The following is a 14,382-nucleotide window of genomic DNA, read 5'->3' as shown; positions in this document are numbered from 1 at the left end:
TCTCCCCCGCCCCGGAACGGCACGGCACGGCCCGGGAAGTGCTCCCGTGCCCGGCGGGACACGGCGCTCCGCAGCGCCACAGCCGGCGGAGAGAGAGAGGTGGGCGGCGCTGGTCAGCCCTGCCTCGGGCACGGCCCTGTGCTGTGAGGGGCGACGGGGCTGGGGAGCGGGGCGGGAGTCCCCCTCAGCGAGTGGTGATCCCCGAGCCCTGCTGGAGCCTACAGCAGCCCCTCTGCAGGCGAGGGGTCCTGCCGGTTTGGACGGTGCCAAATCACCAAGCTTTTGGTCAAAGCTGCCCCTTTCTGAAGAGCAAAACCACAGCACGGTTCAGTTCCACTCAAAGACGCCCAGTAGCTGAAAAAGTAGAAACGCCTTATTTCTAGGGTTAAAAAAAAAAAAAAAGGTTTGAGAGATGAGATCCACAACTTTGAATATCTTGAAGGACATGTCGTCCCAGCATCACGTAGTGCAGGTAATCCTCTCTCCGTAAATGGATGCATTACATTTATTCTGGTTATTTTATGTGTGGCACATACTAGGTAGCTGCATTTAACTCATTAAGCACTTGAAAAGCTTTTCTGTTACCTTTCAATTCCAAATTAATAAAAACTCAGTGTGAATTTATAAGTAGAGACAGATACATAGTGCAGGGCAGTGATGCTTCTCTTACAAGTATGAAGCTTGGGAATCTGAAAAAAAAAAAAAGCTAAGTTAAGTAATTGCCTACTTAACCATCTAAAAAAGGTGTAAAAAATATAATTGCACATCTTGCACTCCTAAGTTTTTAATTTTCCACTTTGTCATTACTTCGGTTGCTCTTTTAGTTTCTATGTACTTTCAGTGCTAGTTATGTCATTCTAGATAGTCTAATCAGCCTCGTGAGTTGATTCCTGAAAACCCAACTTGGTGCTGAGTGAGCCCAGTGCAGAATAAAGATGATGTAAGACTGCAGTAATTTAATATTTAATCAGTCTGTACCCAAAAAGTGAGCAGTGTAAGCAAGAGAGAGAGGAATGCAATTTTCTCCAGGGCTGGCAGGGTCAGTTTTAGGTCCGTCTTGCATCCCAGGTGGGATGCTGTGTCTGTAACACACCTGGTACCTAGACTGAGGGAGACAGCTGCCTTCTGTAAGGAAGGGGAGGCACAAAATGGTGGGGTATGCCTCCTGTGAGGGAGGGGAGGCACAAAATGGCAGGGTGCACCTCCTGTGAGGGAGGGAAGACACAAAATGGCGGGGTGCACCTCCTGTGAGGGAGGGGAGACACAAAATGGTGGCATATGTGTCTTGTGAGGGAGGGGAGGCACCAAATGGCGGGGTGCACCTCATTTGAGGAAGGGGAGGCACAAAATGGCGGGGTGCACCTCATTTGAGGAAGGGGAGGCACAAAATGGCGGGGTGCACCTCCTGTGAGGGAGGGGAGACACAAAATGGTGGCATATGTGTCTTGTGAGGGAGGGGAGGCACCAAATGGCGGGGTGCACCTCATTTGAGGAAGGGGAGGCACAAAATGGCGAGGTGCACCTCATTTGAGGAAGGGGAGGCACAAAATGGCGGGGTGCACCTCCTGTGAGGGAGGGGAGACACAAAATGGCGGTCCTGGGCTGGATGTGAGGTATGGTGTGCCAGGCAAGCTGCTGGAATGAGGCCTGTAAGCCTGGCTTAAGGCAGTGTGAGCATGTGAATTCACGTGAAAGTAGTATGTGTGTGCAGGTTTATTTTCCATGGGTGCGGAGCTCAACACTGCCTTGGGTGTGACCTCTCGTGTCTGTGCTCATGGTGTTTAACCCAAACCTCTTAAGAGCCAAGAAGCTCATGGTGTTGCGTGAACTGCAGTGGTTGGAGGGACACCGTACTGTGCTTCTAGTCACTGTCAGCCAGGTCTTTAACAGCTGTAGGAAGTGTTTCCAAAGCTGCCAAGAGATTCTGATCTGTAACTTAACTTCATTTTTTTCAGAGAGACTGTAGGTTAAAGTGACTTCTGCCCCTGGCCAGCACAAAAAGCAGGAAAAGGAAGGTGCTGGTGCCATGAGGCCTACAGGGTTGCCCTGAGTTCATGTTGAGTAAGTATCAGGCCATCTGCCTCAGGATTAGGCATCTAAAAATGGTAATTCTAGCTTCCTACCCTACAGCTGTGAGCTAAATTGCAGTGCTTTGCTGAGATGTTGGAGTTATGGCCTGTCAGTTTAAAGGTTGTTGCACAGGTGAGACAATTTCTGGGAACATGCAGTCAGTGCTGAATATATCAGTTAAAAAAAGCAAAGGTTCCCCCCTGTTCATGGTGGTGGTGATTAGGATGGCAGGCCAGAAAAGTTAAATTTCTTTGTATCGCTCACTTTAAGCAAAACATGGAAAACCTTGAAATTGGTGGTGTAAATAACAGGTTTATTTATTTATTACCAAAGAAACTATAAAACCATAGTGACTGGATTTTGGTTTGGGTTGGGATAATCTTTTAGATGTATGTTTGTTCAGGATTTAACTAAGATCCTGGTCTATGACTAGGATGCCTGTTTACTGGTGTAATACAAATACTGTTGCAAGGGATGAACTGTGGAGGCATATGGTTGGACAGTGGATACTTACTGTGACTGGTGATTGATAAGGAAGGAATTTCCGTGCCAAACTCCCTTTAGAAAGGGCATTAACATATGTGTAGTGATTGCTAAAATACAGTTCTGCTCAATGGAATCTCACATGTAATTTTATATCGTTCTTGGTGGAAGTATTTATGAGAATCTACAAAGAGGAAGTGATAATAGATTCAATTAATTTAAATTATTACATCTCTGATATACAAATTAACAGGGTGGGAAGAAACTTCAATTGTGGTTCCAATTTCATCCCATCTTCTTAATTGTATGTGCAGTAACACCACACCTTGGCATTTGCAAAGTGGCATCAGATCTCCCTGAGTTTGAAATGTGATTCCTAGCCCATGATTACGTAAAATTAAACTGCTGCATAAGTACTTTTGGAAATTTGACAGGACAACCCCAGCATCAAGAGACAAATAATTAAGAACTTTATTAGTGCTTTCCAATTTATATTAAAAAAAAAAAACAAAAACAAAAACAAAAAACAACACACCAACAACAAACAAGTTGGAATAAGGAATAGTAATATCTTCAGCATTGTACAGTCATACTTTTTGGTTTGTTGAGCCTGTTTCTAGGTACTATTTTGAGCATTTCCATCAGCTGCATAGTAACAGACTTAACAAAAAGGTATGCTATCAATCACTCCGGGTGTTGGAGCTGACAGCTGTAAGTAAATACAGCTGACAGCTCAAATAGCTGTTCCATTGACAGTATGTGGTCAAAATGTGTTAACAAATGTGTGGACTCAGCAGTTTGGGATTAGTTTCACAAATAAATTACAAAATAGTGCTGTGATCCAGCAAAAAGCACAATGGCTGTGTATCCCTACTCTGCACGCTTTGTTAATTCTGTACCAAGCCTTTGTAGCTCTGTGTGAAAATGTAACACTGCAGCGAGACGCAAGGGTCCTGCCCCTGCTCTGAAGAGCGTTGTTCATCTCCCCCAGATTTGCTCTTACTGTGGTGTCAAGGAATGCGAGAAGCTATTTGAGTGTCACGGTGAGTAGAGATGGTTTAATAACAGTTGTGTACGCTTTGCAGAATCCAAGATTCCATAGTGGAAGGTAGTAAATTTGTACTAGTTTTGGTTATGGTTAAGCATGCAGAGTCACTGAATAGCATAAATAAAATAAAATAAAAATCCTACTTTCATGAAAAACTGGAGATATTTAAATGTTTTGATTTGTTTAATGTGCTAGGAAAGCCTAGGCATTGTCAGTAGACTGAATCTGTAGTACCCATGAAAGAAGAGCTGGGAAGAGTGGATGAGGAAGGGGCTAGGCAGGTAAAAGGATTTCAGCACTGAAGACGATTAACAGTAATATGTTAGCTGTTTCCCTGCTGATCACAGCAAGGCTTAAAAGAGAGAGAATTACATGAGGAATTATGTCATAGGTTGATGCATTTAAAGCATGGTATTGTTTTTTTTTTTTCCATGCTGAGATGTTGAATAGGCCACTGTTTATTCTTTTACATTTTATATTTAATTTTAACTGTTCACAGACAGGATATTTTTAGCGTATTGTGGTGTAAATAATGTAAACATGCAAAGGAACTAAAGAGACTTGTATTCTTAATGGAATCATAGGTATTCTGGTATTTCCAAGTATGTTCTAAAAATGTATTTTTATAGTTGTACCCAGTAAAAAGTTTTAGAATATAATTTACAAGTGGCAGTTCTGGTAACTAGCTGCAAATTTTATTGCAGTCTGTAAACATGATTGTTAGTTGTAGCTGATTTCTGAATGCTGTCTCTGGGCAAATCTTTGTACTGAGTATGCTTGATAAAGGCAGCCCTTATTTCCATTTCATTTATTACAACAATTGTAGAAATTAGCTGCTCATGTTCTTCGGTGTGTACCAATAGTGTGATAAATAATGCAACTTACTGTGTCCTTACAATATGGTAAGATATTTTTCCTTTTTTGTCAGTCAGTAGGCCCCTGTGCGGGAGCTTTCTAAGTTACAACTCCCTCCCTGCTTGAAAGCAATCAGAATTCAATGTACCATGTCTGTAGAATGAGGCTTAGCCATGACACTTTGTTTTAGGCCATGGAGCAGAATGGTATCTCTGTCAGTGAGAAAATCCAATTTGAGATATCACTTTCATGTGTTTTACAGACAAGGCCAACAGCATTTGAAAGTATGATTTAGCACCTGAGGGATCCCAGGGAAGTGATAAGTTGATTTTACTTTAAAATTTTCTTGTATTTCAGAAATCCCACGTCAGAGAATTTCCCTTTAATTAAAATGCAAATTCCCACAGAAACCAGTAATCTGCTGCAGTAGCTGCTGTACTTTGGTACTTTTTTTTTTCAAGGTACTTTTTATGTGTGTGTGATGGAAATGTGTGGAAGGATTCCTTTAACTGCGGTACTTGGGGTGCTAGATATATTTCAAAATAGCTCAGAGTAAGTGACTTGCATCTTTCTTGTTTGGTACTGACTTGTATTGAATAATAAGCTATATACAAAGAACTGAGGCATGTTTCAAGCTAGTAATGATGCACAAGTTTCTAATAAAGACTTTACATATAAATTGGGTAAAAGAAGATACATATCAGGCTAGTGGCTAAAAGATGCTTCCCTAGTCTTTTTGTTGGCATCTTGATTGGTCTTAAGTTTTGTAGCTCAGATGTTTTACAGGAACTTCTAATGCAGACGACTGTAATATATTCCGTTTTCTGGAAAATGAAGAAAGTTCTAATTTCACTGAAAAACTTGTTTTGGGTCAGGGCAGTGCATAAATCTTCTGTCCACCTCCTGTCCAGCGACTGGCTCCAGCAGCGTGTTGCATCTTAGTGGAGAATAACAGAATTTGTACTTTGCCTCTGGGTTTCTTTGTGTAGGAACATGGTGAGGAGGCTGAGATGTTGAGAGGAGATGCAGAGTGCAATGGCTTTTTTGTTTTTACATGCATTTTCCTGCTTAATGTAATATGGTTAGTCAAGGTCAGGAAAGTTAATTGTCAGTGAAATGGAGAATGGTTTGTAACTTACATGTGATCTAGTCCAAGACCCTTCTGTCATCAGGCTGGTTTTGTTGCCAAGAAGAAATTTTATTTCTTGTGAATATCGTGTGATCTTATGCTATGAGAATCTCTTCATGGGTCTGATCCTTACCTCACGTAAATCTGAGTAGCTTTGTTTAAGTCCTTGATGCTCCAGGGAATTTTGGCAGGTGAGAACATTTCTTCATGTTGAGAAAGATTATTTAAATTCAGTGTTAATTTTTTTATCAGTTTGTTATTATTATTTTGCACAATAAAAGGAAAAATCTCACAATCATTTTAAATTCTCACATATCCTGAGTATCCCAGTGTATGAATAACTAAACTAAGGTGATTTAAAACATTTTGAAATGGGACAAAAATTCTATTTTTAACCATCAGCTGTTAAGAGGTGTAGGGTAATGTACACGTGTTTAAAGCAGTAAATTTTTCTGGCTGGTTCTTCAGTGCTTGGCTCCCAGAAGATTCATTGGCTGTAGAGAAGGCATTAGAGGTGAGTACTCAAGGATGAATCATGATTGCGTTTGTGCTGCTGTCTAGTGAGAAAAATTTAGTGTATTTAAATGTTTTTGCTTCAGTGATGAACGTGTTTGAGGCTAAGAGGAATTTCTCAATTACTATTATGTTAGGCGACATAGCCCAGAAATACCAGCTGGAATACGTTGGAGCTTTCTCAACATGCATTTCTACAAGTCTTTCCTCCACACTTTTAGTCCTCCCTTTGAGAAAGCTTAAAAAAAAAAAATACCACAAAGAAGGACATCTTTTGCTTCCCCTCTATTTTTTAAAGCCTTACAGTTTATATGAAGCCTCAAGTCCACAGAGGCTTTTTTCCTTTTTTTAAATTCTTTCCGCATGAAAACATACAATTTTTAACTTCTCTTGGTTGGTTAATGTAAAAAAATACAGCTTGAAACTGCAACACTCTCATGTAGAAACCATTTCCTAGGCAAAAAAAATAAAATACAATAAAAAAACTGCTTTTCATTTTGAAGTCAACAAGAGATGACTCTTCACCTACCTCCTAGTTATATCTGAGCCCCTAGTCTTGGCCTAAGAACTGAGGGTTTTGAGGACTTCAAGCTTAATACAGAAAGTCTATTGTAGAGAGAACTCCCACTGAGTTCAATCAGATCTATATATGAGGCTCTGATAACATTAAGATCTTTGAGAGATTAACACTTTCTGTTTAAGAATTCATATGTTTCCATTTATTGTTCAAAAAAAAGCAGACAAGTTGCAGTAAGTAATTATTTTTATTGGATATTTTTAAGGGAAGTGTCTGGTAGAGTTTAGAACACGGTAAATGGTCCACACAATGAAAAAAAAAATCATGAATTAGTGTTTCATTATATTATTAAGTCAGTGAACAAATAACAGACACTGTCAAGATAAATACATAAGGGACTGCTGATTTTCAAGGTTTCTGAGTTTTTCTTGCAGGTTCATCCCAATTCTATCCTGTTTGGTCTTTTTGAACCTCTAAGATTGCACCATTTCCTGGAATTCTGTGAAAAATAAGACAATATTTACAGTAGAAATAGTAAAATAAAAGGATTAGGAGGAAAAGATTAATGGCTTATCAAGAGATTTAGAATCGAAATAGACAGAAAGCAATTACCTGATAAATGATCAGAATGGAAGAAACTTGCATGCAAGAGAGACATTGCCTAAATTTCCTGTTTAGGCAGACAAATTTAATTAATCAAACAACAGATGGAAAGGCAGTGATTTGCTGACATTTATAAGGAATAATAAGTGCCCAGGGTAGTTGTAGCCTTCTCTGCCTAATAGTTATTTTTGGCAAATTTAATGGAATGGCCAATGTAGAATCAGAATAAACAGACCTTAGGTAGGATTAAACATGAATCCTTGTGTCTTACTAGCTGTTTGTAGTGCTTCAGCAGTTGAGAACTGTTGATTTAGATGAGAGGATAAAGCTAAAAATGTGTGAAGCTTCATGTGGTATTGTGGTGTTCAACAAGATACCAGCATTAGAAAGGTTTTTTTAAGTTGTCTTCTGTGAGTTAAGAGCATCTGATCAATCCTGTCCCAGAAAGACTCTATTAAATATATAGATGGCTTCATAAATCATGTGTGGTTGTTCTGGCATGTTTCCTAAGGAACTGGATTTAATTCCTTCCAAAGAAGGAACAGAAGAGTCCTGTGCCCCTGGCGCAGTGAGCTGGGCAATCTGCACGGCAGCACATTCCCTGCGTGCCCTTCCCTAAACTCCTTTCACGCCTGCTGGGCAGCTTGCTTCTCGCGTGGGACAAGCTGCCGTTGGCTCCAAGCCTTTTTTGTGAGCATGTGCTTCCCATCCAAAATGAGACCCAGAAGGACAGTGTTAGGAGATGGTGAGGTTTTTGTGCTGAGCAGCCATTAAACCACAGCAGTGTTTCCAGGGGGTGGATGCAATCTGCTGCTTCCTAAAACAGCCGCTCCTTATCTGATGCGTAGCCCGGCACCGGAGGTAAATAACCTCCATCTGCACGCACAGCCTTCTGTGGTATCTCGTGTCGGGGCGGTGACACTCGATCATGCTGTTCTCCTTATTATGCAAAACTAATAGTCAACTGCATGCTGCTAGCTCCTGCACATTAAGAGTGATTTCACTGAAACTAGTAGAATTCCTTTAGGGAGATACTGCTGTACATGAGCCTTTGTACGTGCTGGTGATTCTGCTCTGCAGGGCTGGCTCTCTTGTCCTCGTTTCACATGCGTGTAGCACGAGTGAACTGGTGATGCTTTACATCAGAGTAGGTAGGAGGAGAAAAAGGGAGCTGTTCCTTGCAAAGCAACTGGAAATCTATCAGTGGCGGTGAGGAAGCTGGGTAGGGTTTTTTTCTTTTCTTTTTGACTTACTCATGCATGAGGAGTTGAGATGAAGCTGTAAGGTCAGGTACCAGTTCTGCACTCACACAGGTCAGTACTGAGAGGGTTTCAGCAAATTAACTGGAGGTACATTAACGTGCCATCAATATAAAAGAGAATCACGCATCACTTACAACACACCTTGAGGATCTTAGTTATATATGGAAATAAATACCTTCGGCCCCGATTTTACCATCCCCATCGTGGTCTGCAGCTGCCAAGAAAGTCTTGGTTTCTGAGGCAGTTAACACCCGGGCTCCACACTCAAACCTCTGAAGGAAATACCTAGGTGGGAAGCACCTTTGATTATGATTTTTCAGGGCATACAATTTTTTGTTGGCTGTATCATCACACTGATAGCTATCTGTAAATAGATTATCTACTACAAACACTGGAGGGTAAATTTTCTTCATGTACAGTTTTGCTTTGTAAGTCCAGCCCGGATACATTGAATTCTGCCCGCTACCAAAATCCAGCCCCAAGGAGGTGTTGTTTTTTTTCTATACTACGCAGTAATGGCAGGTATTTACTAATCTATCTTAGACTGTCAGGATTGTCTGCTCAAATGCACCATCCACAATCTGGTGAAGGGTTTATCAATATTAAGCATAACCTGAGGCACCCCTTTATGGAACAGTTCTGGAAAGAAAAAAGTGGTAATTTGTGGATAGGCTCTTACTAGGCAAAGTAACCCAGAAAATCCTTACTTGAGCTCATCTTCCTCGATAAAGCCACTTTGGTCATTGTCAAGAATCCGGAAGATCTCCTTGAGCTGGCTGCTGGTCTTTTTAGACATCCCACTGATCTGAAAGAATTTTTTGGGACTAAAGGAATCTGGAGCTGAAAATAAATTAATAAATAAATTAACCCCAGACCACTATGTTTACTGCTCCTAAATGGTCTGAGGATGCAGCTTTGTTACTTTTTAATTGTTCTAAACATGAACAGTAGGTGAAGGCTGACAAAGAATACATTTTGCTATACTGAATAATGCCCAGGTAAACATCAAGAAATCAGGGCGATAGGTTACAAACAATCTCAAACCACCCACAAATTGAAATCTCATGAACAAATGCACTGTGACAGCTGCTACGGAAAGAGACTACAGAAGTCTGTTGAGTATGTGCTTGTTCAGTATGCATTTGGGACTGAATTAGACTTGCCATGTGTTACAGAAAATAATAGATTTTTAGAGTTTTAATTGTTTTCTCACCTTGGCAGTCCCGCAGAGCAGCAGCAATGTCAGAAGGGCTTAGAATGTCTGTGAGGCTCATGTTAAACCTGTTCAAAATAATATATTGCAAACAGATTTATGAAATGCAACTGCATCTTACAACAAATTGTTTTTTCTATGTTTTGAGGAATACTGGCTAATGATTTTTAAAGTTAGATGAACCTATTTGATCAGACTGAAATTGCTGCTGTTCCTAAGTAAATTAGAAGATCTAGTACGCTACTTCTGTAAAAATAGTACTGCTGAAATAATACTTCTAAATGAGATGGATCGCGTAAACAGTATTGTGAGTTGATCTACAATTTTAAAATCTTTTTTAAGCTATTACCTGCATCCTGGTTAAGTACATCATATTAAACTCAATATTGCCATCAATCTATCAATGACTCTTACTGAAGTACATGGCAGTTGGCAATACAAATAACAGTATAGACAGTGGGAAAAAATAAAGTCAAGAATGTTTGCTTCTGTTTTCTCCCCCAACAGTTCTGAAGAATAAAAAGAAAACATACTTATCTACAGATGGTCCATCCACATGGAATTCCAGCAATCAAAATTTTAGAGCAATGGGTATTGTACTTACTACTGGTGCAGCTCTACACAGTAACATCATTTAACCAATCTCAAGTCAGCTGCTCACCTTTATAGTTTGCTCAGCTAGGTAAAGGAAATAGAGCTGAGGAGATACCAGGCAAAATAGTATTGTTGGCTCTGGCTTGCCACTCTGACTTATAAAGGATTCAAAAGGTGACAATAACCGCTACTTAGGTTACTGTTTCATGGATCAAATGTTAGATTTGAGACCTAGCTCAAATTTCTTCCTTAACTAATTAAACTTTTCATTCTATTTATATCCTAAGATAATATGGACAAGAAGTGCAATGTTTTTAATAAATCCACTTGGGATTAATTAAGTATGACTCTGCCATCAAAATATAGCCTTTCCAACTCCAAGTGTGCTAAAGATTTTCAGTTAACCTCTGGACCTTCCAGTTGCTTGCTGGAAGTTGACTCCAGCAGTCAAAACCTTATGAAATGGAACTAGGTTGGTTTCCTGAAGTCAGTCTGTCCTTTGGAGCACATAAAGGAAGTTGGAGATGAAAGATTTGAGGTGACAGTTCATCCTGACAAAGATAACATGTCACTGGGGTGGAGGGAAGTGTGGCATAATTTAGGGGAATCTTTCTACAGTAGGCTTCATTTCATGTGTCCTGACTGTTTTCTAAATTACAGAGCTGTCCCTAGTCAGGGCTAGAACGGAAACCAGTGCATTCCTTGATGGCACAACCAAGTAACTAAGCAAAGATGAATAAACTAATGTTCTTAATCTTAATCTGTATCCTTGGAAGATTATGTATAATCAGTTGTTCTTAATAATTTCAATTATTTTAAATTATACAAAATCAATAATAGATTTACTTGAAATCATAGGAATCAGACTTTGCTATTGTGGTGCTTTATGGAATGTGGTGCTTTTACTCATGTATTTAATGTCAGTGAGAGAAGTCAGGCATAGCATCTGTTTATGTAAAGTTGGATAGAGAAATATAAATCACAAATAACATGAGAAAGCAAATATCAGTTAATTACAGTTTTACCATTTTTTGATATCTCTTTTGTACAAAAAAAAAAAAAAAGGAGGTATAAATCACAAATAATCAGACATAATGATAAAGCATCCCAAATACCAGCTGCATAGAAGAATGCTTTCTTCTATTTCTTTCAGTATGAAAACTGTTTATAGTGACCTGGAAGGACTCCTTCCTATTAGATATAAGAGGCTGAAGCCAATTAGAATTGTCTGAAGAAAACCAATTGAACAATGCTAATTTGTATATATTGAAGATCTGATCTCAGGTCTCTTAATGTTCTTTCCATTTAATGTTCTTTCTTTAATGTTTCCATTTAATGTTCTTTCCTCTTTGCTTAGTACAGTATGTTCATATTGCTTCCTACCTAAGATTTGCATGCTGTTATAATCTGCAGTAGGAATGAAGTGCATACCTGCTTTCTGCAGAACTACTTGGAAATAATTCCCATCCTTCTATGTACATTTTTACACTCCATTGTGAATTTTCTCCTTTATGTCCATCTCATGTTAATAAGAGATTTCACAAGTCTTCATACTGCTTCCCTTTGACGTATTTTATAACCAAAATGTTTTTACAGGAAATGATGTTTTGCCCTCTGTAATAATGCTATTGATTCTACTGAGAACAGAATTTCACTGCTGGACTTTATAGTAGCCTTCCTTTATTTTTACTTGCTCCTACACGCTGCTTGCTGAGCTGCTAACTTTGTGTAAATCTTTGACTTGTCATACTTCACTAATTATTAAAAGCCAATGTTATAGAGGAAAATGAGATTAAGGTGAGTAAATAATACTCAAGTTCAAAATATGTCTGCAACTTATTCGGGCATTGTATTAAAGTGTAAGCAGCAAATGCTCAAAGAATGGCCTTGGGTTAGCTTATATTCTGTGTTGTGGCACATAGGGTTCTGAATTGTTTTTACATGTGGCATAGAGTATTCAACAACAGTAAAGTAATCAGAATGAGTGTTGTATTAAAATATGATGTCAGATAGAAGTGAGCTAATTGCTACAACAGGGTCATTACTATTGCTTATTCTGGGATATTGTAACGTTTGAAATTCAATGCTGAGAATGGAAGCAATGCTAATCCTGCCTGGAAGATGATTTACAAAAGCCTAAAACAGCTGAATTTCAGAATCAAGTTGATGTCACTGAATATTGATACAGGTGAGAATCTAGGGTTACTGGTATTTATTTATTCATTAATGAGACTGCATCTGAAGTACAGGTTTCCCTCTACTACAATTAGAATGAAATAATCAGGGATGACTATATTATATAAAGGGATATCTTAACTAGATAATCTGTAGTACAGCAAAACTATCTGCCTGCTTTCCTTACTTCTGGGATATGTGTTAAATTAGTTGATTGTAATCACTGTAGAGGCTCAAAAACTAAGAACTGTAAACAAAAATTTATATAAGATAATATGCAGGAAATGTAATGCTATAGAAAAAAATACTTATTCCACAAGAAGAGCAGCTGCTAGGTAATGAGCAGTTTACAGTAGTGCAAAATCTGATACAGAATCTGAGTATTGCAGTTTCCAGGAATGGTTGCACTTGTTCCTGCAAAGTACAAGAAAAAATATTTATTTTGTTTTGTTTGTTTGTTTTTGCTCTACTAGGGAGTTTTGGAAGTGCTGTTGAGTTTTTCTTCCTAAGATTTATGTACTTCCATAACTTACTTCTGTTGTTTTCCTCCTGAGATGTCTCTGCATGCATTATGCATTACAGGAATATTAGTGCCTTTTTTGTTTGTTCGTTTCAAACCTCTAGAACTGAACTTGAAGATGTAGTTCTGAAAAATACGGAAAGTTCATATTGTTAAGTTATTGGTAGGAATCTTCTACTTTTCACCTTGAAATAAATTCATTTTCAGTGAAATCTGACAAAAACAAAAAAAAAATAAATATCAAGTACCATTAACTAATTCATAGAGGAAAGTTGTATTTCAGTAAATAATTAACAGATTGTGGACTAGTTTTGTACTCTTTCTGTTCTGTTTGGTATAAAGTACAGTTAATTGGTAAATCAACCCAAGACATGACTTGAAGCAGATGCAAAGTAATGTCAGGAGTTGTCTCAGATGAGATCAGAGGAGAGGTGTTAACCTGAGACCTGCTACGGTAGTGTAAAGAGATGCTGTAGCAGCTGTTCTAAACCCCAAACAATTCCATCTTTCAGCCCTGATAGCGTTAGGGCTAGAACAGTTGTATCATGATCCTGGATAACAGAGTCTGCCTTTGTAATGAGCTTGGAAGTAACTAAAACAGATACTTGTCGACCTATGTGGTTGGTCATGAATGCTGATGTCTCAGTGGTGATGGCAGAGAATCTCAGTGTGAATATAGCTGCTCTCACTGGAAAGGGTCTCTGCAATGACATGTGTTACATCTTGCTGCTTCAAGATGTCTCTCAAAGTACATGCTTTAATTGTGTAGAAAAAAAAAACACAGAATCTTATCTGAGTGGTCTGCTGGGTCATAGCTTTTACCACATTTAGCAGAGAGGTTTAAGAACATGGTTTATTATCTGAGTTTTATTCTGTACTTCACATTATTACAATGAACGATGTAATCCAGGCCTCAGAAGCCTCAGTGACAAAGCTTTTTTTTTCCTTTGCAGCAAGCAGAGGATATTACCCTGAAGGCTGAGCAGAGATCTGGACTGTTGAATCCAAGACACAGGACACGTCCCACAGCACTGTGGGTCTGGAGCTAAACAGAGACAGGTATTCCTTGTTTGTTAGGAGCAGTATTGTGTGCACTTTCCCCAGTTCAAGTTATGTCCTTATCATTGTATGTAAATGAGAAAATTTCAGAATGATAACATGCTAATATTAATAACATAGCTAGTTCATAGAGAAGGTTCTGAACATAATACTTTTAAACTTAAAAAGCTGTCGTGGAAGATCTCTGCTAGCATTATATATGCTATGTGCTTGTCTTCAAATGCACTTGCAAGTGCTTCTGTGACTCAGTAACACTATTTTCTCATTGTGACCCTAAACATAATCATCTAAGATGTTTTTGACTGCTGTCAGCATTATAGGTAGTATGAGATGGACTGATC

The 14,382-nt window shown here is 38.9% G+C and overlaps 1 protein-coding gene and 1 long non-coding RNA gene across 2 annotated transcripts in view; one reads left to right on the top strand and one right to left on the bottom strand.

The window, feature by feature from the left end:
- The first annotated feature begins 100 nt into the window (after positions 1 to 100).
- The window catches only part of LOC311444990, a 28,151-nt gene continuing 13,869 nt past the window's right edge, over positions 101 to 14,382 (top strand). Inside the window, exons 1-3 of the long non-coding RNA XR_014698155.1 lie at positions 101 to 472; positions 1,956 to 2,061; positions 13,936 to 14,041. This is a non-coding gene — a long non-coding RNA (uncharacterized lncRNA). The remainder of the gene's footprint in view (positions 473 to 1,955; positions 2,062 to 13,935; positions 14,042 to 14,382) is intronic.
- On the bottom strand, positions 7,089 to 9,754 carry LOC311445192 (parvalbumin, thymic CPV3; the record flags this gene model as incomplete). The annotated part of the gene is made up of 4 exons (XM_084537024.1): positions 7,089 to 7,114; positions 8,656 to 8,765; positions 9,188 to 9,320; positions 9,694 to 9,754. The coding sequence occupies 4 exons, from the start codon at positions 9,752 to 9,754 to the stop codon at positions 7,089 to 7,091; spliced, it is 330 nt and encodes a 109-aa protein (XP_084393150.1).

This window comes from Aythya ferina, assembly GCF_964211825.1.
Source record: "Aythya ferina genome assembly, chromosome: 15".
Lineage (NCBI taxonomy): Eukaryota > Metazoa > Chordata > Aves > Anseriformes > Anatidae > Aythya > Aythya ferina.
The sequence above is the reverse complement of the archived record's forward strand: the minus strand, read 5'-3'. Positions and strand labels throughout refer to the sequence as shown.